This window comes from Ostrea edulis, chromosome 6, assembly GCF_947568905.1.
Source record: "Ostrea edulis chromosome 6, xbOstEdul1.1, whole genome shotgun sequence".
Lineage (NCBI taxonomy): Eukaryota > Metazoa > Mollusca > Bivalvia > Ostreida > Ostreidae > Ostrea > Ostrea edulis.
The window spans coordinates 81,980,881-82,006,534 of record NC_079169.1 but is presented as its reverse complement, the minus strand read 5'-3'; the positions used below and the strand labels follow the sequence as shown (position 1 = coordinate 82,006,534).

Below are 25,654 nucleotides of genomic sequence, written 5' to 3'. Positions count from 1 at the left end.
GCAAGTGTAGAAATAGGGCGAAAATAACACGGGGCGAAAATAACCCTGTACACAGTATGTATTTACCAAACTAATGAAAACTTTAAAAATCACCCTTAAATAATGGATATTTCATTAGTTCATAACAAAAGACCAAATCTATGAATTTAATGCCCATTCTCCCAACAACCTGCACACTCAGTGTTCAAGAAAATAAGCTTCATGCAAAATTTTAAAAATGTGACATCAAAGTCAAATGTAGAGTCAAAGTCATAAATATTTCATAGTATATAATATATTTTAGAAAAGATTAAATGAAGGCATTCTTAATGGTATTCAAAACAACTGACTACCTAAAAAATACAAAATCAAGAAACAGCATCTTAAGCAAAAATAGGACAGATGGGGTGAGTTGGGTGGGGTGGGATGGGGTAAAGTGGGGTGGGTTGAGTTGGGATGGGGTGAACAATGGAATGAGTGGGGGAGAAAAGACAGACAGGACCAAAAGTATTTGTACCTATGAAATACAAGGTAGGGCATTAAAAAGTTTGGATTCATATGACCTAGCACCATCTGCTCAAGCTAATACAAATTTCATATTAACATAATTATATAAAAGTTGTCTTTATAGTCTAACTGCCATAGAATAATTTGTCATACATTTCAAAGTAAGAAAACAATACTATTCAATGTTCACTGCATTGATCAATATAGTGAAAATGTTTCATATTGTGAATACTATCTGCTGGTCCTGAACTGTAAATCGGGTTGAAATATTACAAGAATTGATACCTGATAGATAATATACAGAAAATGGCTACAAGAGCTGCCCGACTGATAACTGGTCTGTAACCTTTCTTTACAACTTAGCATATACAATATTAACTTGTACAAGTCGTACCTAGAACGTTTCAGTATGGACCCTATCATTTCATAAAAAGTAATGCACGATGAAATTCTCTAGAATTTAGAAATATTTTAATACTAACAAATTATCAGCTACATTGTATATCACTAAAGGATGATATCATGCATACAAATTTAATAGTTGGTATAGGACAACCACCTTAACATCATTAATTTTGTCTTCAAACAGAATTCTATCAAATACCATCATATATTAAGGGCATCTACAAACTTGGACCATATTAGTACTTATCCACTCAGAAAATGGAGGCAGCTATCTGAATATTTTCTTCTGAAACAAGCCACATTATCTTTTAAAATTTGCTATGATAACTTTACAACCTATAAACTTTAAGAATATATATCACATTAAAGAACTGCTAAGGATATGTACAATAATCATTTTTTATAATGAAAAAAAAAATCAGTTTTAGTAGGAAGTACATATTAGGGGAGGGGGGACTCCCTGCGAGATTTGAACTTACGATCTACAGTCATACATTAAATCACCGCACTAACCGACCAAGCAATTTATGCTTCAAAAAGAAGTCAGCCGGTATATTGTTCATCCTTAAATACACAGTCTATTTAAAATAGCCTGTCCGGGTTCCATTTACTATGTACTTTATTAGTACATTAGTGGTGAAGTACATGTACATAAACGAAACCCAAACAAATGATTTTAATTAGATTGTTAAATACATAAATGAAAATAGTCAAATGTGTATTGACAAATACATTTTACAGAGACATGATTTTAAATTCCTGTTGCTATAGGTACGTACCTGCGGAGTTCTCTTTGATTTAACATATGTTGTTATACAGCAGGCTGGGGCCCTCTGTACACACCTCTCATGGACTGTGTATTTACAAACTGTTGAAAAACAAAAAGACCTGTGAACCTTAACAGTCACCCGAATACAACAAAAACCTTGAATATTAGAGATGTTGCACTTTGATAGTGCAAGCTAGAATGTAAATGGTAACCAGTATTGCAATGTTTGGAGAAAAGTTCAAAGAAAAAGTCTGCTTTCTAAAATTAGAAGGCGAAATCATCCAAGTTAGCCATATTACGAAGACGTATAAGGACAAGCCAAGTGCATTAGGTACGTGTCGCAAATCCTGTTAGTTCTCGATTGTCTGTGTGAAAAGTTAACGCTGTCATTATAAAAGTCATGATGCTTTGTTATATAAGAACAAGATAATACACAGCAATTAGGTATAGAATGTTGTTGTGTTACATGTCTTAGTGGGGCAGGACTATAAATAGCCACTACAACACAGGTAGCAAGACAAGAAAGTAACTGAAAGTGGCTAGAATTCATTCATTGTACTTACTGTAGATTCCTTATTTTACACGAGTAGATATGGTGAAATAACTGGTATAATGTCAAATTGCATGAACATGAATGAAGGCCCCTTGACAATGAAATTCAGTTTCTCTACCTACAAATATGCTTACACAGCTATTAATGTGAAAATTAATCATATATACATGTAGGTTCTGTGAAGTCATGTATGTTCAGGAATTTATGACACTGGACGACGATGTACAGGCACGGATAACAATAGGTCACCTGACCTGTTAATGTAAAATGGACTAAATTGCAAACTGGTAAAAACAAAGTGTGTACTTACAAGTCTCAGTACATATCCTAGAGTACCAATCATGTATATATGTACTTACAAGTCTCAGTACATATCCTAGAGTACCAATCATGTATATATGTACTTACAAGTCTCAGTACATATCCTAGTATACCAATCATGTATATATGTACTTACAAGTCTCAGTACATATCCTAGAGTACCAATCATGTATATATATGTACTTACAAGTCTCAGTACATGTCCTAGAGTACCAATCATATATGTACTTATAAATATCAGTACATGTCCTAGTGTACCAATCATGTATATGTACTTACATGTACAGCACAGACCCTGCTTTCCCAGCCCCACCAGTAGGTTGAGACAGAGGTTACAGTACGCTGGTTTTAATTTGTAGTTAAAATGTTTCAATCTCCATGTGTGAGTCCCATCATCTTTCACATTCTGCAAAGAAAATCATCACATAATAACCATGATTATATCACACGATACACCACTAGAGGGCGTCATCATATAATAACCGTGATTATATCACACGATACACAACTAGAGGCCGTCATCATATAATAACCGTGATTATATCACACGATACACAACTAGAGGGTGTCATCATATAATAACCGTGATTATATCACACGATACACCACTAGAGGGCGTCATCATATAATAACCGTGATTATATCACACGATACACCACTAGAGGGTGTCATCATATAATAACCGTGATTATATCACACGATACACTACTAGAGGGCATTATCATATAATAACCGTGATTATATCACACGATACACCACTAGAGGGCGTCATCATATAATAACCGTGATTATATCACACGATAACGATACACCACTAGAGGGCGTCATCATATAATAACCGTGATTATATCACACGATACATCACTAGAGGCCGTCATCATATAATAACCGTGATTATATCACACGATACATCACTAGAGGGTATTGTCATATAATAACCGTGATTATATCACACGATACACTACTAGAGGGCGTCATCATATAATAACCGTGATTATATCACACGATACATCACTAGAGGGCGTCATCATATAATAACCGTGATTATATCACACGATACACAACTAGAGGGTGTCATCATATAATAACCGTGATTATATCACACGATACACTACTAGAGGGCGTCATCATATAATAACCGTGATTATATCACACGATACACCACTAGAGGGCGTCATCATATAATAACCGTGATTATATCACACGATACACTACTAGAGGGCATTATCATATAATAACCGTGATTATATCACACGATACACCACTAGAGGGCGTCATCATATAATAACCGTGATTATATCACACGATAACGATACACCACTAGAGGGCGTCATCATATAATAACCGTGATTATATCACACGATACATCACTAGAGGCCGTCATCATATAATAACCGTGATTATATCACACGATACATCACTAGAGGGTATTGTCATATAATAACCGTGATTATATCACACGATACACTACTAGAGGGCGTCATCATATAATAACCGTGATTATATCACACGATACACCACTAGAGGGCGTCATCATATAATAACCGTGATTATATCACACGATACACAACTAGAGGGTGTCATCATATAATAACCGTGATTATATCACACGATACACTACTAGAGGGCATCATCATATAATAACCGTGATTATATCACACGATACATCACTAGAGGGTATTGTCATATAATAACCGTGATTATATCACACGATACACAACTAGAGGGTGTCATCATATAATAACCGTGATTATATCACACGATACACAACTAGAGGGTATTGTCATATAATAACCGTGATTATATCACACGATACACAACTAGAGGCCGTCATCATATAATAACCGTGATTATATCACACGATACACAACTAGAGGGTGTCATCATATAATAACCGTGATTATATCACACGATACACCACTAGAGGGCGTCATCATATAATAACCGTGATTATATCACACGATACACCACTAGAGGGTGTCATCATATAATAACCGTGATTATATCACACGATACATCACTAGAGGGCATTGTCATATAATAACCGTGATTATATCACACGATACACAACTAGAGGGCGTCATCATATAATAACCGTGATTATATCACACGATACATCACTAGAGGGTGTCATCATATAATAACCGTGATTATATCACACGATACATCACTAGAGGGTGTCATCATATAATAACCGTGATTATATCACACGATACATCACTAGAGGGTGTCATCATATAATAACCGTGATTATATCACACGATACATCACTAGAGGGTATTGTCATATAATAACCGTGATTATATCACACGATACATCACTAGAGGGTATTGTCATATAATAACCGTGATTATATCACACGATACATCACTAGAGGGTATTGTCATATAATAACCGTGATTATATCACACGATACACTACTAGAGGGTGTCATCATATAATAACCATGATTATATCACACGATACACCACTAGAGGGTATTGTCATATAATAACCATGATTATATAACATAATATCAGTTTCATATCCTACACCAAATTACCCCAGACAGTTTTCTAGTTAAAGGCTAAAAAGTATTTGTAACCTAGCTAAGAAATGAAAGGAGATGAAGGGTGCAATACGAAAGTGAACATTTTACAATGCTTCTGAAAATATACTAAATGAATGGATATCTGGGTTACAACTACACAGTCTGCATAATGATCTAGTAAAACAAAGACTCTTTAGTTTTACTATTGAGTACTTTTCACTATCCCCCATAAATCATGGTAATTATCCAAAATGTTTTACGGTTCAGGAATACAACTCACTGTGTCCAGACCTAACAGCACGAGGAGTGGGATTGTGGTTAAACCACCTCTCTTCCATTCCTCCAAGGAAACAGTGCCATCCGAGTCATAGTCAATCTCCTTCAACAGGTCTTGTAATATCTACAAGGTAAATGCAATACAATATACATGTATTAAAATGTCATTTAAAGATACCACATCTTTCCTCTCTTTTTCTACCTAATAATATTTCAAAAAGATGTGTGTAACAAATAGATAAAGATATTCAGTGAAATATTCCTGATCTATTTGGATGTTGTTACAGTCCCTGAAACGTTCTACTTTACCATTTTTCCGTTCGCTCACCGTTCGTTCACAGTTCGCTCACCGTGTGTTCACCGTTCATTCAGCGTGCGTTCACCGTGCGCTCTCCGTTCACAGTTTTGCGTTCAGCGTGCGCTCACCGTTCGTTCACCGTTCACAAAGCGTTCAGCGTGCGCTCACTGTTCGTTCATCGTTCAGTCTTTTCATTGTCATTCGGAATACCAAAGTGAAAGGACCAATCTTGATAGCAAGGCGAAAATGAAAATTGAATGTGTGCGTAAGAGTGGAAGAATACTTTCTTACTATATCAGAAATTTAATTTTGAAGTACAAAATGTCAGGATTATCCCCTGTGAATGCCGAAAGGTTCATTTGAGCTTTTGTTAAAAACAATTCTAAATGAGAGACGAATATAAGAGCTTGTCGTTATGAATTTAACCCAAGTACAAAAAATAAGGCAGTTTCAGGTAATGAAAACCTCTTCCCCTGTGTTCACGACCCGTACAAGTTCAGGCACAAATTATTATAATTATTTTGCATTGCTTGACAAGAGTTTTAAACAAGTCACTCCCCTACTTTGAAAAATAAAAACAAACGATGCTACATAATGTACATTGTACCGAATGTACATGTCAGAATGTCAAATTGATATAGTTATTTTTACGCCTATATTTATGAAAGACATTGTCAATAAACTGATATTTACTACTCTTGTCAAATTTGAAACTTTTGTAACAGTTGTCCCTAATGCAAAGATGTAATTGTTTATCTGGTACATTTCTGCATTAGCCTTTAAACATTCTATGGGTAGTTCAGTATAATAAACAGTTTCATCTACATCAAATATATACAAATATTGCACGATCTAACTGCAATCTATGGTCACATCAATAATAAAAATAGAAAGTTTTGTACTGATTATTTTCTCGAGTCGATGTACCTGCGACAAATGAATGCCACAAAATGTAAGTAAGAATATTTAAATACTGTTAGGAGTGTTGAGGTGTTGACACAGGGTATACTGTCCGTATTGTTTGTTTACTGCATCTATCTTGACTCCTTTCGTTTTTTTTTTGTTAATTACATGTATCCCGAACGATCGAGCTCGTAAAGTTTGAAGCCATACATGAACACCTGTTAATTCTGGATGTCACTACACATGTAGACTATAGTGTTTTCCTTTTCACATGCATTGTATATATATTATACCCATGCATTAAATGTATCTGTACATGTAAAGGTATACACAATGTACATATGAAATTTGCTTTTGTTTGTGTATGACTGTTGCATGTATTAATGTACAATTTGCGATAATTTCATGAAATATATACATGTATACTCGGTACTTGTACAAAAATATATTACATTGAATATATCCAGAACTGTAAAATATGCTGTATCACGATTTCGGTTCATTTAATTTTTTATTAATTGATGAAATATACATGTACATGTATTTTATTACTTGATTGTGAAATAAGTAAAATCCCAGGGAAAATCCGAAACATTCTGAGTAAATAGATCATTTTGCGCTCAGCGTGCGCTCACCGTTCACTTTGCGCTCTGTGTTCGCTCACCGTTCACCAAATTGCGTTCACCGTTCGCTGTGTTCGTTCACTGTTCGCTCACTGTGCGTTCACCGTTCAGGTGGGAAAGAAGAACGTTTCAGGGACTGTACCTATAAACTATTCTTGTCTATCTGTGGATTCAAGTGGTAGACTGCCATCTGTAGATCAGCAGCCAGCAGTCCAATAGCTGTTTCAATTTCTCTCTCGAAATTTCACAACTGAATTGCAATTTTTCACTATATAAGGTTAAATCAATATTTTACTGATATTCATATATTTGTTACACACATACTTATTAATTATCATTATTTAGCGACAAAACTGTAAATCAATTGTTGGAAATCACAGCCATTAAAATAAACGTACTACACCAAGATTCCGCACTATATTTACCAAGATTCATACACACATTGTTCACATCTGCATCACATTCACATGAGGTAATAACTATCATCACAATACGTCAGTTTCGAGATAAGAGCTCTCCTGTGTAGGAGGTACATTTAGTAGAACTTTGAGGGCCTAAGTGGGACAGAGTGAACCTACCGTCAGTGAGGAAGACGGTAAAATGTATTAAAAGCGGCTTCTCTTTCAATATTTAAATGTTGGAAATACAAAATACTATTGAAAGAAATGTTTTACAAAAGCAGAAACATAAAAACAATGTCATATTTGAAAGTAATATCCTGGATATAATACCTACGACCAACAAAATTACGTGATATAATAAGAATTCCATGTATTTAATTACTCCCTGAATACTTATCACTTACTTAGTTTATGTATCAGTTGAATTCGGGCGATGAAACAGCGTATGAGAGACTTATTGAGTACATTCACTTAAGCAGTGATGAATATTCGTCCCACTCCCGCATGTAAACAAGTTGTTTCGCGCCTTACTATATACGAGAGTTCTTCAAAGGGAAATAACTCGAACGTATCTTGAAACTGGCGTATTGGCACAGATATGGAAGGCAAAAACAATGGAATTGTAAATATTCATTTTTGAATGTGTGTTATTTCTTTTTTAGTAATATTTAATGCATGTGACAAGTTATGTGCATATAGAAATGTTCACCCTCTTCTTCAATATACTCTGAACATGATTTGTGTTCTTTTTATCCAGATTTAATCAAATGCATTTAATACACCATTATTACATACATAATCAATTTCCAAACTTATAAACGCCATATGGCTGAATTAATAATTCACTTGCTCTATACCGTCTGTATACATAGCGTATAAGTGGTACTTTTAGCGAGACACAAATTTAGCGATTTGTCCATAAATTATGGGCAATATAGATTTGGCAGGAGCTGATTTTAGTGACTTTATAATTCCAAGAGAGAAAACTATTACCTCTAATATGAAATCAATATTAGCGATGTTCAATTTTAGCGATCTCAACACTGTGGCTAATAATGCTAGAATTAAATCCTCGTTACAAGTTCTACATATACGGGAGTTACCAGTACCCCATATAAACCATGCAAATAACACAATTAACACGAAACTTACAGGTTTCAATTCACTAACATCCCAGCCTAAATTTTCTGCCACCGACATCATCTGGTTCACGATGCAGTCTAATTCCTGTCAAAACAGATGTATCAATAACAACATGTAAATGTAAATCCTATCATTAATGTATCCTGCTCCAACCCCCATCCCCTTCTCTCTATACCCCACACATAACATTTATAGAATGGTTAAGAATAGGACTATGCTTGACTATATCCCCCTACAACAGGTTATAGTTTTCAATATTTGTAAATAGTGTCATGTGCAGCTTTTTGATCACCAAGTCTGACTGAAAATGACACCATAGCTGTGGCAAATGAAGTGGAAAATGTGAAAACAGAAACAACTATAACTGCAATGATGACATCATTTTTTATCAGAATGGCTCACTTGAGCTCGGGATAGTTAATAATGTGACCAGCAAATATTTTTGTAATAGGGATCAACATTATATAAAAATCTTCATTTGTATAGTTTGTGGATGAAGGTGAGGTTGGGGTTCCATTTTCCGCTGCAGAAAGCACTTCTGAGAACGATCTATGAGCTGAGTCCATGCAGCAGTAACTTAACCTAGTACCTGGTGTTCAATTCTGGCTTCTGTATTATGATCTGAATGAATGCATTATATCAAAGGTATCTGTCATTCAACATTAATTAAATTTTAAGTTTAAGGGATAGGGGATAAAAACTGTATGATTTCTGAAAATTTTAACATTGTCCCTACTACTCTAAAAATCAAAACTGATTATCCTTCCCTACCAAAGTGTACAAAACTCTTTATACTTACGCTGGCATCTAGGAAGCCATTTCCATCTGTGTCATACAGCCTAAACATAACTGAAAATTAAAAAAAAGATGTACAGTGTATTATTGTACATGATGCATTGCAATATATATATATATGGCTGACCTACATAACTTTTACAAATTACATCCACCTTCACCTTAATCACCTGTGAAAGTTACATTTGTAGCCAAATAAACAAGAGTACTGCCAACGGTACATAATACGCCTGTGAAAACCTAATATAGGGTGTTTTTTTAAAACTATGATTTGTAGAACTTGGCTTCAAGTAGTATCAGCAATCTTCAGGTGTGAAATACCTTCTTTGCATTGTAAAAACAGACAAATCATGTACTCTCTATGTATTATTTTCACTTTGCATAAGACGTATGTGTACAAGGTTTGATGGTCCTAGCCCCAACAATTTGGTCTGTATCCTGCTACTACAACCTTGACCTTTGACCTTGGGAAACAATAGGCATCCTCCCCTTGGCACAAAGTGTATGTGTACCAAGTTTGAAGGTCCTAGCCCCAACAGTTCGGTCTGTATACTGCCTATAAGGTTTTCGTACTAAGTGATACTGTGACCTTCACCTTTGACATTGAAAAATAATAAGCATCTTCCTCTCATTATGGAGATCAAATGTACCAAGTTGCAATATCCTGGAGCTTACGGTTTAGTTTGTATCCTGCCTACAAGGTTTTCCTACTAAGTAATACTACAACCTTGACCTTTGACTTCTGACCTTGAAAAACATTAGGCATCTTCCTCTCTTCATGGTGATCTAACATACCAAGTTGTAATATTCTGGAGTTTACGGTTCCGTTTGTATCCTCATGCCCACAAGTTTTCCTACTAAGAGATACTATGACCTTGACCTTTGACCTCTGATCTTGAAAAACAATAGGCATCTTCCTCTTATCATGGTGATCAAATGTGTCAATCTGTAAAATCCTGGAGCTTACAGTTCGGTCTGTATCCTGCCCACAAGATCCGGACAGACGGAAGACGCCATACCATAATATGTCTCATCTTCGACGGGCATATAAAAACAGACAGTAATTCTAAAAACCGAAATGAACTTTTTTTTTATTTTCAGAGTTCAGATTGATAATGGAAATTTTAAGATATAGGTGATTCTAAGTAACTGAAAGTTCAGGGAACCTTGATAAAACTTCGAATGATCGAGAGTTCGAAGGTAGAGTCAAATCCTGAAATTAAAGATCCGACTATCATTTTCCCAATGTTATACTTACCGGATTGCATATTTACAACATCCTGGCATTGTTTTGACACATTGGCTTTCATATTTAGCTTTATCTTGTATATATAGATAAAGATTATTTAAAGTTTATGTATTTATTTGTTCTTTATTTATGTTAAGACAGACTTACACGTACATATCAACAAGACAAATTTCTCATACATAATGAAATTTTGCAGTCACTATGTTTACACAGAGCACAATCGTCACAGTTTTGAGTTGCTTTATACAAATCACACAATTTAATAAATATAACAATATTTTCTTGGTATGTCTCTAAATTATATTCTCAACATTACTGTTTCATTGTCAAGTCCAAACTTGTAAATTCTATTTATAGTTGAATTATATAACGAAAACAAAGCACAGGTGAAGGGTTAAATTGACCAATCAACTATCCACCCCACATGGAAACACATTGACCAATCAACTATCCACCCCACATGGAAACACATTGACCAATCAACTATCCACCCCACATGGAAACACATTGACCAATCAACTATCCACCCCACATGGAAACACATTGACCAATCAACTATCAACCCCACATGGAAACACATTGACCAATCAACTACCCACCCCACATGGAAACACAGTCGATGTGTCACCTATAAAAACACCTAATTACCACAGTTGAGCTGGCCCCGGGCGTTCATCGATTTCCAGGTAAAGTCCAAGCGGAAATAATTATACGCATGAGTATTATACTATGGTGTGTATACGCTACCACCACTTCAAGAGATCAAGAGTGAAAAGTTTTATGAATCCCGAATTTCACTTTGAGAGATCGATCGTTTGAGAGATCAGGAGTAAATGTTTAGTTATATAGAGAAAAAATCGGGACCATGATTTCGCTTCGAGAGATCGAAGTTCGAGCCACTGAGAGTCACCTGTAACATTACTTTGTGACCTACATGTATTGGTATACGTTCAGTCCTCCTGAATTTGACTAATTTTTTTTCTTCACTTGAAAGTTTGAGTTCAGTAATATAATTTTAATTACAGCTTTTGTTTATTTAGTTTTTGGATACACACTCTTGATAACTATTTGTTCAAAGGGTGTAGAAATTTTCTTGTTTATTTTTCACACCCCTCTATGTTACTAAGCTTTAAAAAATTGCCTGAGGTCAAACATTATGATAATCTATTTTGGTTTATTTGAGAATATATTGAAAATATTTTACATTAAAACTAGAGATTGTTTTTAGGAAAAACAAATGTTTCCCCTGCTCCCCAAATTTAAAGTTCTCCAAATAAAACCTCCTCCCCTTAATGTACTGCATGGTATGGAGGAAAAAGCATGAGTAGAAACATAGACATTATGAACTCCCATAACCACATAACCACATAGTTCACAAACTATTTTACACCCTCCACCCCTAAGATCCACTATAACTTTAAGGATAACAATTGGATCCTCTTGTCCCGACAATATGCACATTACAAATGGCAATGAAGTGTATTGTACAAAGTTCCAAGTCTATCCGATAAGCCATATAGGAGGAGAAACATTCACAAGATTTTGTGACAGACAGACGGACAGAAAGTACAAAAATAATGTCTCCCCATGGATTGATTGATTGAATATTGTTTAACGTCCTTCTTGAGAATATTTCACTCATATGGAGACATCATCGCTGCCGGTGAAGGGCTGCAAAATTTAGGCCTATGCTTATATATAACGCCATTGAGCAGGGAGGGATCTTTATCGTGCCACACCTGCTGTGACACGGGACCTTGTTTTTTGCGGCCCCATCCGAAGGACCGCCCCATTTAGTCGCCTTTTATGACAAGCAAGGGGATACTGAGGACCTGTTTTAACCCGGATCCCCATGGGAAGAGGGGAGACATAAAAATTAACTTAATTAACAAAATTATTAACTTAATTAACAAAATTATGAAGAATTTACAATCTTTAAATTTTTTGCTTATAAAATAATCACAATTTCTAATAAAGTGCATTATAAGAAAAAGTCAAATTGAATTCCAGAATATGCAGTCAAGTGCATTCTAAACATACAAGTTCCTGGGAGACGTAGAGTTGGTCGCCCAATGCTATCTTGGAGAGAGCTGATGGAGAAAGATCGTAGAGAATGGAAGCTCTCTACTGCCGACCCTCAAGACCGGAAAGAATGGAGATCTGAGGCGAGATCTGCCAATGCGTGCAGCTTGCCAGATACCTGGAAGGGGGCCCACTAGTGTGGACACTACCCGTAATTCTGCACGGAAATAAAAAGGAACCAACAACAACAATTAAATCCATGCAAGAATTTGTCAGAATGATAGAATGTGTCAACAAGCTATACAGTTAAATTTATGTTCCCTGCTCCATGATATAGATTTTTTATTAAAAAAATCCAAGATATCACCCAAAGACTATTTGTTATGTTATGTGAGCTAATGACCCTTCGATCTCTATAAAGTGATAGAGGTCATCCATTTGTGATGAAAACTCTTTATATGAAATTTCATTGATCAATCTCAAATGTCATCCAAAAAGCATTTCTAACATATGTGACCATTGTGATCTTGATGCAATACAGGCCATACTTTAGTCATAGAGACTCTTAAGTTTCATTTCAAAAGCTCAAAAAAAGTATCAAAGATTTTGTTACAGACATAAAGATAGACCAAATATATGTCCTAGCTGCTATTGCAATAGCATGGGAGAAAAAACATATTTCCTGTACACTGAAGACCATGTGAGGTAAAGTGCATAATGTACTGATATTCCAAAAATGTACAATTTCTGTAATTCAGTAATACTGTAGAACAGCAACAATGCCCACGCAGCCCTGATAATAGCGTGAATGGTATTCATGCATCATGAGAAATCAAAACTGCTTGTGCATTTCAGCTTTACATCTCTATGTAACTTTTCTTTCTCTTCTTACCAAAAGAATCCAAAACTGAATAATATTACAGATGTTTGTACCAAAAAATCAAATTACAACACAAGACTTAATTCATACAGAATTACATATTTAGCTGTTATGGATAAAATTATTTGTCCACTTGCCATTTTCACTGAACACATGATAGAAAAGATAGAAATATATCTTATCAACACTATACTGCAAAATGATCAGTGAATCCACTTGTACTGACTCTTCCCATCTATAATCTTAAACATAAATGAACTTAGATAGCTAAGTACTATTTAACCTCACCTATTAAACAAGTAACTGATGATGTACTTTGCACTTTAAATAAACTAACTAAAATAACCCTGTAGTTGAATGTCCTATAAGGTCTAGAAATAAACTTGACTAATATAGATCAATAAAAGGTGCCATGCTTTCACAGTAGGCATGACTCACGGGACACCCGGCATCAGTGTCATTTCCACACGATCTCCTACCTCCATGCTGCTCATTAATCTTAATAACAAGATGACGTCAGATAGTAGTGTCACCTAAAACCAGACACGAGCTACAGCTGTAATTAGACAGCAAAATGTCTCAAGTTGTATGAATAATAATCTGCCTCTAACTCGTAATAAGGCGATACGTCAGCTTAGGGTTCAGCCTCTCTGACATAAGACTGGGAAAGTTCAAACATTCAGTGGAATGAGTATACTGCAGAAGACACTGCCCAGCTTTGGGCTCTCTAGCTTGATAGTCACTGAACGTACTCGTATATCCTGTTAAACGTTCAATGATCTAATGAACAGGCCAATATACAGCAACAAGAAGGAATGGCTATCAATTTTATTTCCTTTATAGTCTCCTATAATGAATTGTATGGTATCATGAAATTGGAGAAAACTGGATCTTATTTCATCACAGATCATCCCTCATTACTTTGAGTATGGGTGGAAAGATCAAGACTGGGACTTGGTAAACACTTACAAAATTACAAAAATTTTGCATCAGGTTCATCATTACAAAGAAAATCTATCAGTCAGGCCAGCAAATCAATGGCAATATTCCCAGAGGTACTGGATTTAACTAGTATACCACTACTTATTACTGTCTAAATAGGATTTTTAGCGAGGATTTCATTTTAGTATTTTTAGCGACATGCAGTGATGAGATTGCTAAAATTGAATATGACCAATATTTCTTCCCTATCAGAGGTATTAGCCATCTTTCTTGGAATTATAAAGTTGTTAAAATTAGCTCTCGCTAAATATATATGTACACATAATCTGTGGACAAATCACTAAATTTGTGTTTCACTAAAAATACCACGCATACGGTATTTTAAACACATCCAATATGACAGTAAATGTAACCTGCACTAGAGAAGGCGTGGCTGTTTAGAATCTCGAACAAAACAATCACAAAGTAGGTGCTAGTTGTCTATGTAAGTCTTTTATCCGGGAATCGTCAGAGTAAATTGGTACAATTACAGTGCTCATGGTATCATTAAAATTAGCATTAGTGACTCTAACTAATAGATGTAGTTGCCTTCTTTACACTATAAAATCCTAATTTCAAATGATTTTTTCATTACCGTGGAGCAAATACTTGTGTTTACTTTTGTCAGAATTAATTAAAATGACTTTGATCAATGCATCAATGGGAAAAAAGTATGATACAATATGTTACTTTAGTGTTTTAGCTGCAGTGTCATTTCAGGGTTACCAAAGGCCAATACAGTCACAAGAATCCGCTTTTTCTCCATTCATGTCAACATACATGTACAGGACACCAAAATTTTTTTTTTTTAAAAATAGTAAAGTCTCCTTACAATGATTCTTTCAGATGTATCTCACAGTTTTATTACAACAAGGAGGAGGAAATGCATGGCAACTAGCACCTTTCAGCCTTGAATTTCTTGAGTGCATGCTTACGAGCAAAACTCAAGATACAGAATTAAAGATCTGACAATTAAAAGTCCTCTACAATGATATATGCATAAAAAGTGAATCTTTAATTCGATGTAAAAGTATAGGAAATACCTGAACAGCTACAGGTTTAACTTTTTTGCAATGAGATCAGTCTCCCATCACTATGTTCTTTTGCAAAATGATTTTCAACACTATACTCAAATTCATTTTGCTGAAAACAAGTTGGCAGAGCAAATTTGTCCAAATAAAATCTGATAAGGGGTACCAAATACACTTTGAAGCATGTATGTATTGAGTTGCAGTGAGTATCATCTGCTTTCAAAGGTCATTTACATGTACATAATTATGTATACTTTCATACTAATCTACTTGCAAAAAAAACTTACAATGTATACAACTTTGAATCAAAATTGAAATAGTAGCATTTCGGCAATACAACTTCTCTACAGAAATTCTTTAAATTGAGATATAAAATTAAATTTGTTATATTTCTATCTTGTCACATGACCATCTACTATATATACACCCTCACTCACTCTTGTTCGATTATTGAGTCTCGTTATAACCTACAGCTATATACTCATACATTTAAGAAATATATGGGTAAATGATATGATTTGTGACTGCTGTTTGATAAAAGTTTACACTCACATAATACATTACTGTAGTTGAACTTCAGTATCTCAAACATCAATATCTAGAATACCATGGGTATGCCAAAGTAAGATGGATGTCCCATCTACATTTTCTATATGTTTTTTAAACCTCAATATCTCGAACCCTCGGATATCTCGAAGTTTTTTTTATGGGCCCCATTGAGTTCAAGATAACAAGGTTTGGCTGTACTATTTTCATTTATATACTATGTATATATATTCCATGTAGTTGGAAATAAAGATTATAGCAAGCATCATTCCTGACAGACGAGCTGTATGTTATTTTTATACTTTGAATATAATTGTTTTATATTCTGACAAACACAGTCAGGGAGAATATAAACAAATTTTGTGCATTCCATGCACAACATGTCAATATTATCAACTTCCCTCTTCAGCTAATGTTTGCTGATGCAGAGATTAATTTACAAGATGTTGCTACTATTTAAGAAACCCGCTGTGGCCAAACAAAGGCCACGGCAATCTAGTTGTAAGGGCTGTGACGCTCCAGTTTCAATCCCCATGGCCAAGTCAAACCTGTCACACCTTTCACGTATGTAATAGGCAATGACTGTTCTATCAGCTTAGAAGTGAAAGTCTTGTATCATTCAGATGAGACCTTTAAAACCGAAGCCAGATATATCACACTAGGCTTTTACATGATAAAGGACTTTTTAATACCACTGCTATGGCCTTGTGTGCCATTTAAGAAATAAGATATCACCTTTGAGTGTCATTGGGATATGACATGAAGTTGGTCACGTGATCAAATCCTATAATGCCCATAGGGCAAAGGTAAAAATATAGTTCTGCACCTCTATCATAATCTAACAAATCATCATCCCATTTTCAATACATCATTCATACATCTCTTGCACCACTTTCCCAAAGTACTTACATTCTAGTTTGTCTTCTGGTCGGCCTGCTTCTAGTAGAGACAAGAAACACACTAGGTCCTTCAGATAGATATGACCAGCCTTGATATCACTGCTGTCAGAGCGTTTCTGTACCGACTTTAGCTCGACATTGTTGCCCCGAGGTAAGGAGGAATTGGATTGAGGTAACCATGGATCTACAGAATCTACTGAATGACCTATAATTCATACAAATCTAGTGAGATGTGAGTTTATACAAATCTAGTGAGATGTGAGTTTATACAAATCTAGTGAGACGTGAGTTTATACAAATCTAGTGAGATGTGAGTTTATACAAATCTAGTGAGACATGACCTATAATTCATACAAATCTAGTGAGACGTGAATTCATACAAATCTAGTGAGATGTGAATTTATACAAATCTAGTGAGACGTGAGTTTATACAAATCTAGTGAGATGTGAATTTATACAAATCTAGTGAGATGTGAATTTATACAAATCTAGTGAGATGTGAATTCATACAAATCTAGTGAGATGTGAATTTATACAAATCTAGTGAGACGTGAGTTTATACAAATCTAGTGAGACGTGAGTTTATACAAATCTAGTGAGATGTGAGTTTATACAAATCTAGTGAGACGTGACCTATAATTCATACAAATCTAGTGAGATGTGAATTTATACAAATCTAGTGAGACGTGATTTTATACAAATCTAATGAAATGTGAGTTTATACAAATCTAGTGAGACGTGACCTATAATTCATACAAATCTAGTGAGATGTGAATTTATACAAATCTAGTGAGACGTGAATTTATACAAATCTAGTGAGACATGAGTTTATACAAATCTAGTGAGATGTGAGTTTATACAAATCTAGTGAGACGTGACCTATAATTCATACAAATCTAGTGAGACGTGAATTTATACAAATCTAGTGAGACATGAGTTTATACAAATCTAGTGAGATGTGAGTTTATACAAATCTAGTGAGATGTGAATTTATACAAATCTAGTGAGACGTGACCTATAATTCATACAAATCTAGTGAGATGTGAATTTATACAAATCTAGTGAGACGTGAGTTTATACAAATCTAGTGAGATGTTAGTTTATACAAATCTAGTGAGTTTATACAAATCTAGTGAGATGTTAGTTTATACAAATCTAGTGAGACGTGAGTTTATACAAATCTAGTGAGACGTGACCTATAATTCATACAAATCTAGTGAGACGTGAGTTTATACAAATCTAGTGAGACGTGAGTTTATACAAATCTAGTGAGATGTGAGTTTATACAAATCTAGTGAGATGTGAGTTTATACAAATCTAGTGAGACGTGACCTACAGTTTATACAAATCTAATGTGTGATTTAGTAATCAAACAAATCTTCTAAAGTGGCCTACAATTTAAGAAAATTAGTAATCATTCCTACAAATGTATCATTAAAGTGAGCAATATTTCATAAAAGCTCACTCCTTATAGCATTTATCATTATACAACACTAGTTATATTTCTTGCACATATCACTTGGTTTGAACAAATACAACACTGTGTAAAAGTTTATAGAAAACATCAAAACAAATGGAATGAATTGTCATAGTTTATGATATATACACTCATATACACAACCAATAAGCACGCACTCTGCAAACACTTACTCTATGACCAAACTGTAATTTGTTGTTTTATAAATGGGTTTTATAGTGTTGTTTGACTTATAACAACTGTAAAAGTATGCTTGAATTTAATAGAAAATTTTCACAAAAAAATATGTTTGATAATTTGTAAGAGTTGATTAAATTTTAGTAGTGTTGATAGAGGTTTTAGTTTCAAAATACTTGTTTATAGTGGAAATTTTTTCCACTTTGAATTTAACGTACCATGTTAACACTGAAAAGAGTTGATAATGCTCACTCCTTACCGAGATTGTAGATTTCAGGGTTTCCACAATGAGCAGCTACCATTTTGACTGGTGTAATATGATACCACTAAGAATGTTGAACATGATAACCACTTTGACTGGTGTATGTTACCACTATAAGAATATACAACACTGTTACCACTTTGACTCATGTTATGTGTGTCACCACTATAAGTGTATAGCATGTTTACCACTTTGACTGGTGTACTTAATGTATACCACTCACATGCCGTACAAAGATTTTGTACAGTGATTTTGTACAATGATTTTGTACAGTGATTTTGTACAATTGTTTTGTAGAGTGATTTTGTACAATGATTTTGTACACAGTATGCCGTACAGTGATTTTGTACAATGATTTTGTACAGTGATTTTGTACAATGATTTTGTACACAGTATGCCGTACAGTGATTTTGTACAGTGATTTTGTACAATGATTTTGTACACAGTATGCCGTACAGTGATTTTGTACAATGACTTTGTACACAGTATGCCGTACAAAGATGTTGTACAGTGATTTTGTACAATGATTTTGTACACAGTATGCCTTACATTGATTTTGTACACAGTATGCCTTACAGTGATTTTGTACAATGATTTTGTACACAGTATGCAGTACAGTGATTTAATTTGTACAGTGATTTTGTACACAGTATGCTGTACAGTGATTTTGTAGTGATTTTGTACACAGTATGCCGTACAGTGATTTTGTACACAGTATGCCGTACAGTGATTTTGTACAGTGATTTTTTTACAGTGATTTTACCATTATGAGTGGAGTGTATGCTGTGATTGGATTTCTTTGAGGATGAGCGAGAGTGGGTGGTTGCATCCATCAGACTGTCATCTCTAGCCATCAAGGACTTTTCCACACTGGGATTGGCCATCATGGCAACAGATGTATGAGTAGAAAATGATGTAGAACCTGAAAGTGGAAAACTCCTGATTTACTCTGCATGTTCACTCTATATACAAATAGTAGCAATTGCCATTTGGATATAAAAAGCATATGGCTGTAGAACATGCAAAGACTAAATCAAATAAAGCTTTTGGAAAAGAAATAATCTTTAAAAAAAAATCAAGAGAGAATTTTTTGCACTTGTAAGAATGATCAATACCAAATCAGCACAGAAAGAAGGAGCCACGGACATACAGATTGTCTGTCACCTTTCAGAACAAAAAGCACATGCTATTATAAATTACATAAGATCAACTAACACCATCGGTCTAAAAAATATCACAATCCTTAATTTCCATATGCTACATTGTAGATCACAACTTTAAAAAAAGCATCTCTAGTATTTGTATGCACATGGCCTTATATAATATATAGTATACATGTATCCAGAGAAGATCCACATTAAGCCACATTAGTTGGGAGGGACTGTTGCCTGTGATTTTTCTCAATATACTACAAAGTCATTTTTTATTTACAAGAGAATTTCCATGATTTTACAACAACCTTGTCTTCAGTTTAAAGGTGCCATAAACTAATAAGCCCTCTCCTGGATGCAGGCTGATTCAATAATGGTTTACCAATGAGGATACAATTGATAAAGGGGAAGACCAGTATGATAGGAATACCTCAGCATTTTGTGGTTATCAATCCATGCAAATGCTTCCTACATTTATTGAATGCTGTAATCTAGTTGCAATCAAGTACAATGCAAATATTATTAGAGTTTCTATTTTCCTGCAAAGATGCCTCCAGAATTAAGTTTATGAAAATGTCAAAGTTGAAATTCACTGATTCAATGGCACACCAATTCCCAAAAGTGCTATCCATGAAGCAAACTCAAAATGTCACTGGAACAATCGCGATTTCCCTTAAAAACAGAAAACCATGGCACCCAGAGTTACTAATGGGAATGTCACCAGACGTCAGACCCTTCATCATCTTAAGTTATACATCAAACAGTTTCATCAAGCCTTCTAACACAAACTCAAATGACATAGATTGAGAGACAGAGACAAAAATCAGACCATCTCAAGACTGGGGAAATGATTGACTTCTTGGGATTTATTCTATCCAGACACATTGTCCCTGGCTATACAATCAAACTTTATCTCAAAGACATATCGGTTGGGTGATTTGTGTAGGAATTGAGACAGATTAGGCAATGCAGAGTACTGCAGTCACACAACCACAACACGGAATGGGCCTTTTTTTCCCCCATCTTTAAATTACAAAATCAGGAAAGTCGGAGAGAAAAAATCTGACATGGCACCTCACTTCATTTGTATTAATTTCTTTCCTGTGTGAATAAAACCTGTAATATCAAACTGATGAACAGAGAATAAATAATCTGGACTTATTTTCAAAAAGTTTAAAGATACTGGTGCATATGTAACTTATCAGTTCCTTTCAAAATAGAAAGTGTTAAGTTTAGGAGCAGTTTCTCATGCATTGCTGATACATGTATATGTTAATAATCGAACAGATTCTCAAGGTAGAAAGATTGTGTTTGAAAATAATAACCAAGTCTGAAGTTAAACAATTTAGAGAAAGTTATAATTTCTATTTTACTTCTTCTCTACTATGGTGATGTTGGAAACAGAGTACATTTATTCTTGAGAAGGTACGTGTTAAGCCATATTGCACATGATATTAAGAGTAAACCCCTTGATGCACAATGGATTTGCCATGGATCTCCATTCAGTCATAGCTTTATTGGAAATTTCACATAGGCAGGCCCTGGCAAAATTATATATTAGAAAAACATTATAAATAATCTTCTCGATGCAAATATGTAAATTAATTTATGAAGAAAGGACAAGGATATCTATAAAAATCACAAACTATACCTAAACTTTATATTCTTTATTAAATATCTGTTCTCTATATTATTTAATGATCAATACAGTGAATATTCTTTTCATTTAAGAGAAAAATATGGAGGTTGTCCATAAAGTTCCTGGACAACCCCCAAATTAAAAATCGTCATTCGATGGAATAACATACTAGTATTTATCTATCTTTCATATCCTTTATCTTTTTCGAATTTTTAAACAAAAATTCAAATTCTCAGATCTAAATAAGGAAGTATTGGGACCCGGAGCAACAGAAAAAATGGCACGAGATTGTTTAACAGTTTCATCCCCCTGATTTACATTAAAATTGCACTAAAATTCATAAAAATTACATTGTGACTTTAGTAAATAAGCTACCAACAAATCAAAACCTATTATAATCGTTCAAACATGGCTTTGAATTTCATGGTGGTAGAACTAGTTATGCAGCTAGGGCAGGCTTTCTGAAATATTACCAGATTTTGAACGCGTGGAGCAGCGTGCAGTGATAAAGTTTTGTGTTAGCATCGGGAAAACAGCAACAGAGCCGCGTAAATTCATGAAGGAATCAAACACTCATCTGGCAGCAAATCTAGACAAAATTATTTTTCATCAAGACAATGCACCTTAATTGTCTTACCACTCTTAAAACATATCTTGAAATAGATCTGTGGGGTTTGAATGATTAAACACCTGTCTTACAGTCCAGATTGAGCCCTTATGGACGTCAGTCTTTCCCTCTGTCAACTCCTATTTGCGAGGGAGGATATTTGATAACTTGTGTGATTTAAATACGACAGGCGGTTGTGAATGTGATCATTCGAAAGAAAACTGATCAATCTGAACATATATTTGATGATTGGATAAAGCGACACAAGAAATGTGCATTGCTAAATGACTTGACTATGTTGAAAAATCATGACAATTTACGCTATGACACTGGTGCTCGATCTGCTACAGGTGGTAATACATGAACTTTGAAATGTGTGATAGTTCAGGTTTCTAACACCTGCATTTTCCTGAAAATTTGTATGCCTGACAAGTAAAGTATTAATTGTATGTTAAGCCTTTTTTTAAAACAAAACACACAGCCGTAATATAGAGGTTGTCCACAAACTTTACAGACAACCCTCGTATATTACTGAAAAAATGTTATTATAAAATCTATAGTCTTCCATGAGTCATATTCATATTATATTTAGTAATTTTGATATCTAGAAATTTTGACAGAATTGTCTCAAAGTAGATTAAAATCGTTTTTCATAGTTTATATGAATGGAAATTTGGTGCTTTCATTTTAAGCGAATTTTTCTAAAAATTTCCAAAGTAACAAACTTTATCCACAACATGTATATGTTATTAATAAATCAGTTTTTCTGCTTAATTTTTCATGATTGTAGAAATGAAAATTTTCAAACTGATTTTTTAAATGAATAAACTGCTTTGGAAATCTTAAAAATAAGCAGGTTTTGAGGACTAAGATATACATGTACATGTATAGTGAATGGAGATACATACAAGAGGAAGCTGATTTACTATTAATTGCAGAGTGAGAAGCTAGTTTGGAGACTTAGCTTAGCTCTGTCTTCATGAACATTAACAATTACAAAGGATAAATATTTTTCATTTGATTAAATAACAAGTATATGATAATTTTCTTTTAAAAATCTTTTCAAAAGTATTAAAGGTTTCACTAACAATTTTCCAGAATCCAATGCATTAAATGTATTTTATTTCTTTCATAACTACTTTAAAAAATCTCATTGGCAGTATATTAAATGATTCTACAGTTGTTATCCCTATATACTTATCATATCATGCATTCGAAATACATAAAAGTATAAGATATAAGACACTGAAGCATCCTACTACATCAGTCAACCCTTGAGCAGTTGGGAACAGAACATTCTTGATAGGGGGGAATGAAAACTGCATGAATTGAATGGGATACTTCTTAACAAGGACAGAACACTTATTACTAAGAAAAGAACTGTTGTAGATGGAGAATAAAAATTTTGAGCCTCAACATCAGTTCTGCTATCAGCACTTATTTCCTGTACTTGAAAGAGAGAGGGAGATAGAGATTTGTGTTTGGACTTCCTTACTCAGTGAAATATAAATACTTTTCCAAAATAATTTGCTTGATAATTAGTTCACCACAAAAAATGAAAGGATCCATCAATAAATTCAAGTTGAAATTAAACAAAGCGTGGTGACATTTGTATTAGCAAGTTCCACTGAATCGTTCAAAAGATACTTACATTATATGCAGTAAAAACTTCACCTTATTTCCTTTATTTATTGGAAAGCTACAGTATTATATGTTAAATCAATCCATTAACTTTCACCTTGCCAATCCATCAAGCATCTCGGTAAATATATACAGCATAATTTTCAAAGAAATTCATTGAAAAACAAGAAATTTATCTATTAAAGTTTTAACTATTATCCAATCAAAATTAAGCACACATGTGTGATAGCAGTTTTAACAATGCTACTAAGTGAAGGTTTCAATATGTACCTATACCTTAACTTTCAGACCATTTCATTAAGAAACAAATCAGAATGAGTCCAAAACAGGAGATCCAAAAGCAATGTACATGTAATCAGCACAACCAGTCACCTTACAATCTATAGGTTCATGTAGTGTGTACCTATGATGGCAATATCAGTCCATTTTTCTCATTCATAAGAATTTACTGCCTTTTTAAAATAGATTTCTGCGATATATCCTTTTTTAAAGTGACATATTTTTTAAAGATTTTATCAGCAAATTTTAAAAATATGAACAAATAACATTTTCAAATTTCATATATATATTTTATTTAAGAAATCAGAACATCTAATGTCTTTTATAAGCATGTTTTATTACCTATTTATGACATGTATCAAAGCACAGCAAAATTTGGACTGTAGAATCTCTTATTATCTTATTTTATCATTCCGTAAAAAAATCATATAAATAATTGAGACCTTGTATCACTCTTTCAATGGCGAAGTCATACTTCATTAAGATACTTCATTAAGAGGTGTTTTAACGAGCCATTAAGTAAACTTTTGATGCAATGAGCTACCTCAATGCCTTGTGTAGTTTTCGAAAACACTCCCCAACAATAAAGTGCCAGAGAAAAATAAGAAGAATAAGAAACAGTAAAATAAATATGTTCCCAAACTATAACAAGAGAGTAAAGAAACAGATACTTCTTAAATCAAAAAGTTTGATAATTAGTTTACTTTGCATGGGAATGAAATAAACTAGTGATCATTTATTGAGAAATAATTGTTTTCATGGAATATTGATTAAATTGTTGGACTGCAGAAGTTTTTCTATTGGTAAACGTATACAAGCGTGAGCACAAGTCCAACCCAGGCTTTCTGTCCTCTCTGTCTGTAGTGAAATATAAAGTGTCTGATGCTCCGTCTGTAGTGAAATATAAAGTGTCTGATGCTCCGTCTGTAGTGAAATATAAAGTGTCTGATGCTCTGTCTGTAGTGAAATATAAAGTGTCTGATGCTCTGTCTGTAGTGAAATATAAAGTGTCTGATGCTCTGTAGTGAAATATAAAGTGTCTGATGCTCCGTCTGTAGTGAAATATAAAGTGTCTGATGCTCCGTCTGTAGTGAAATATAAAGTGTCTGATGCTCTGTAGTGAAATATAAAGTGTCTGATGCTCTGTCTGTAGTGAAATATAAAGTGTCTGATGCTCTGTCTGTAGTGAAATATAAAGTGTCTGATGCTCTGTCCTCTCTGTCTGTAGTGAAATATAAAGTGTCTGATGCTCTGTCTGTAATGAAATATAAAGTGTCTGATGCTCTGTCTGTAGTGAAATATAAAGTGTC

At 34.2% G+C, this 25,654-nt stretch overlaps 1 protein-coding gene across 34 annotated transcripts in view; it reads right to left on the bottom strand.

Annotated features, from left to right (window-relative positions):
• Positions 1-25,654, bottom strand: part of LOC125646259 (diacylglycerol kinase beta-like) — a 100,437-nt gene that overhangs the window by 33,088 nt on the left and 41,695 nt on the right. For all 34 annotated transcript variants that reach the window (XM_056140970.1, XM_056140965.1, XM_056140955.1 and 31 more), the window contains 7 exons: positions 19,791-19,949; positions 17,122-17,316; positions 9,508-9,557; positions 8,718-8,792; positions 5,345-5,464; positions 2,814-2,940; positions 1,671-1,759 (listed from right to left, as the gene is read on the bottom strand). In XM_056140970.1, the coding sequence (XP_055996945.1) occupies positions 1,671-1,759; positions 2,814-2,940; positions 5,345-5,464; positions 8,718-8,792; positions 9,508-9,557; positions 17,122-17,316; positions 19,791-19,949 (815 nt within the window). The remainder of the gene's footprint in view (positions 1-1,670; positions 1,760-2,813; positions 2,941-5,344; positions 5,465-8,717; positions 8,793-9,507; positions 9,558-17,121; positions 17,317-19,790; positions 19,950-25,654) is intronic.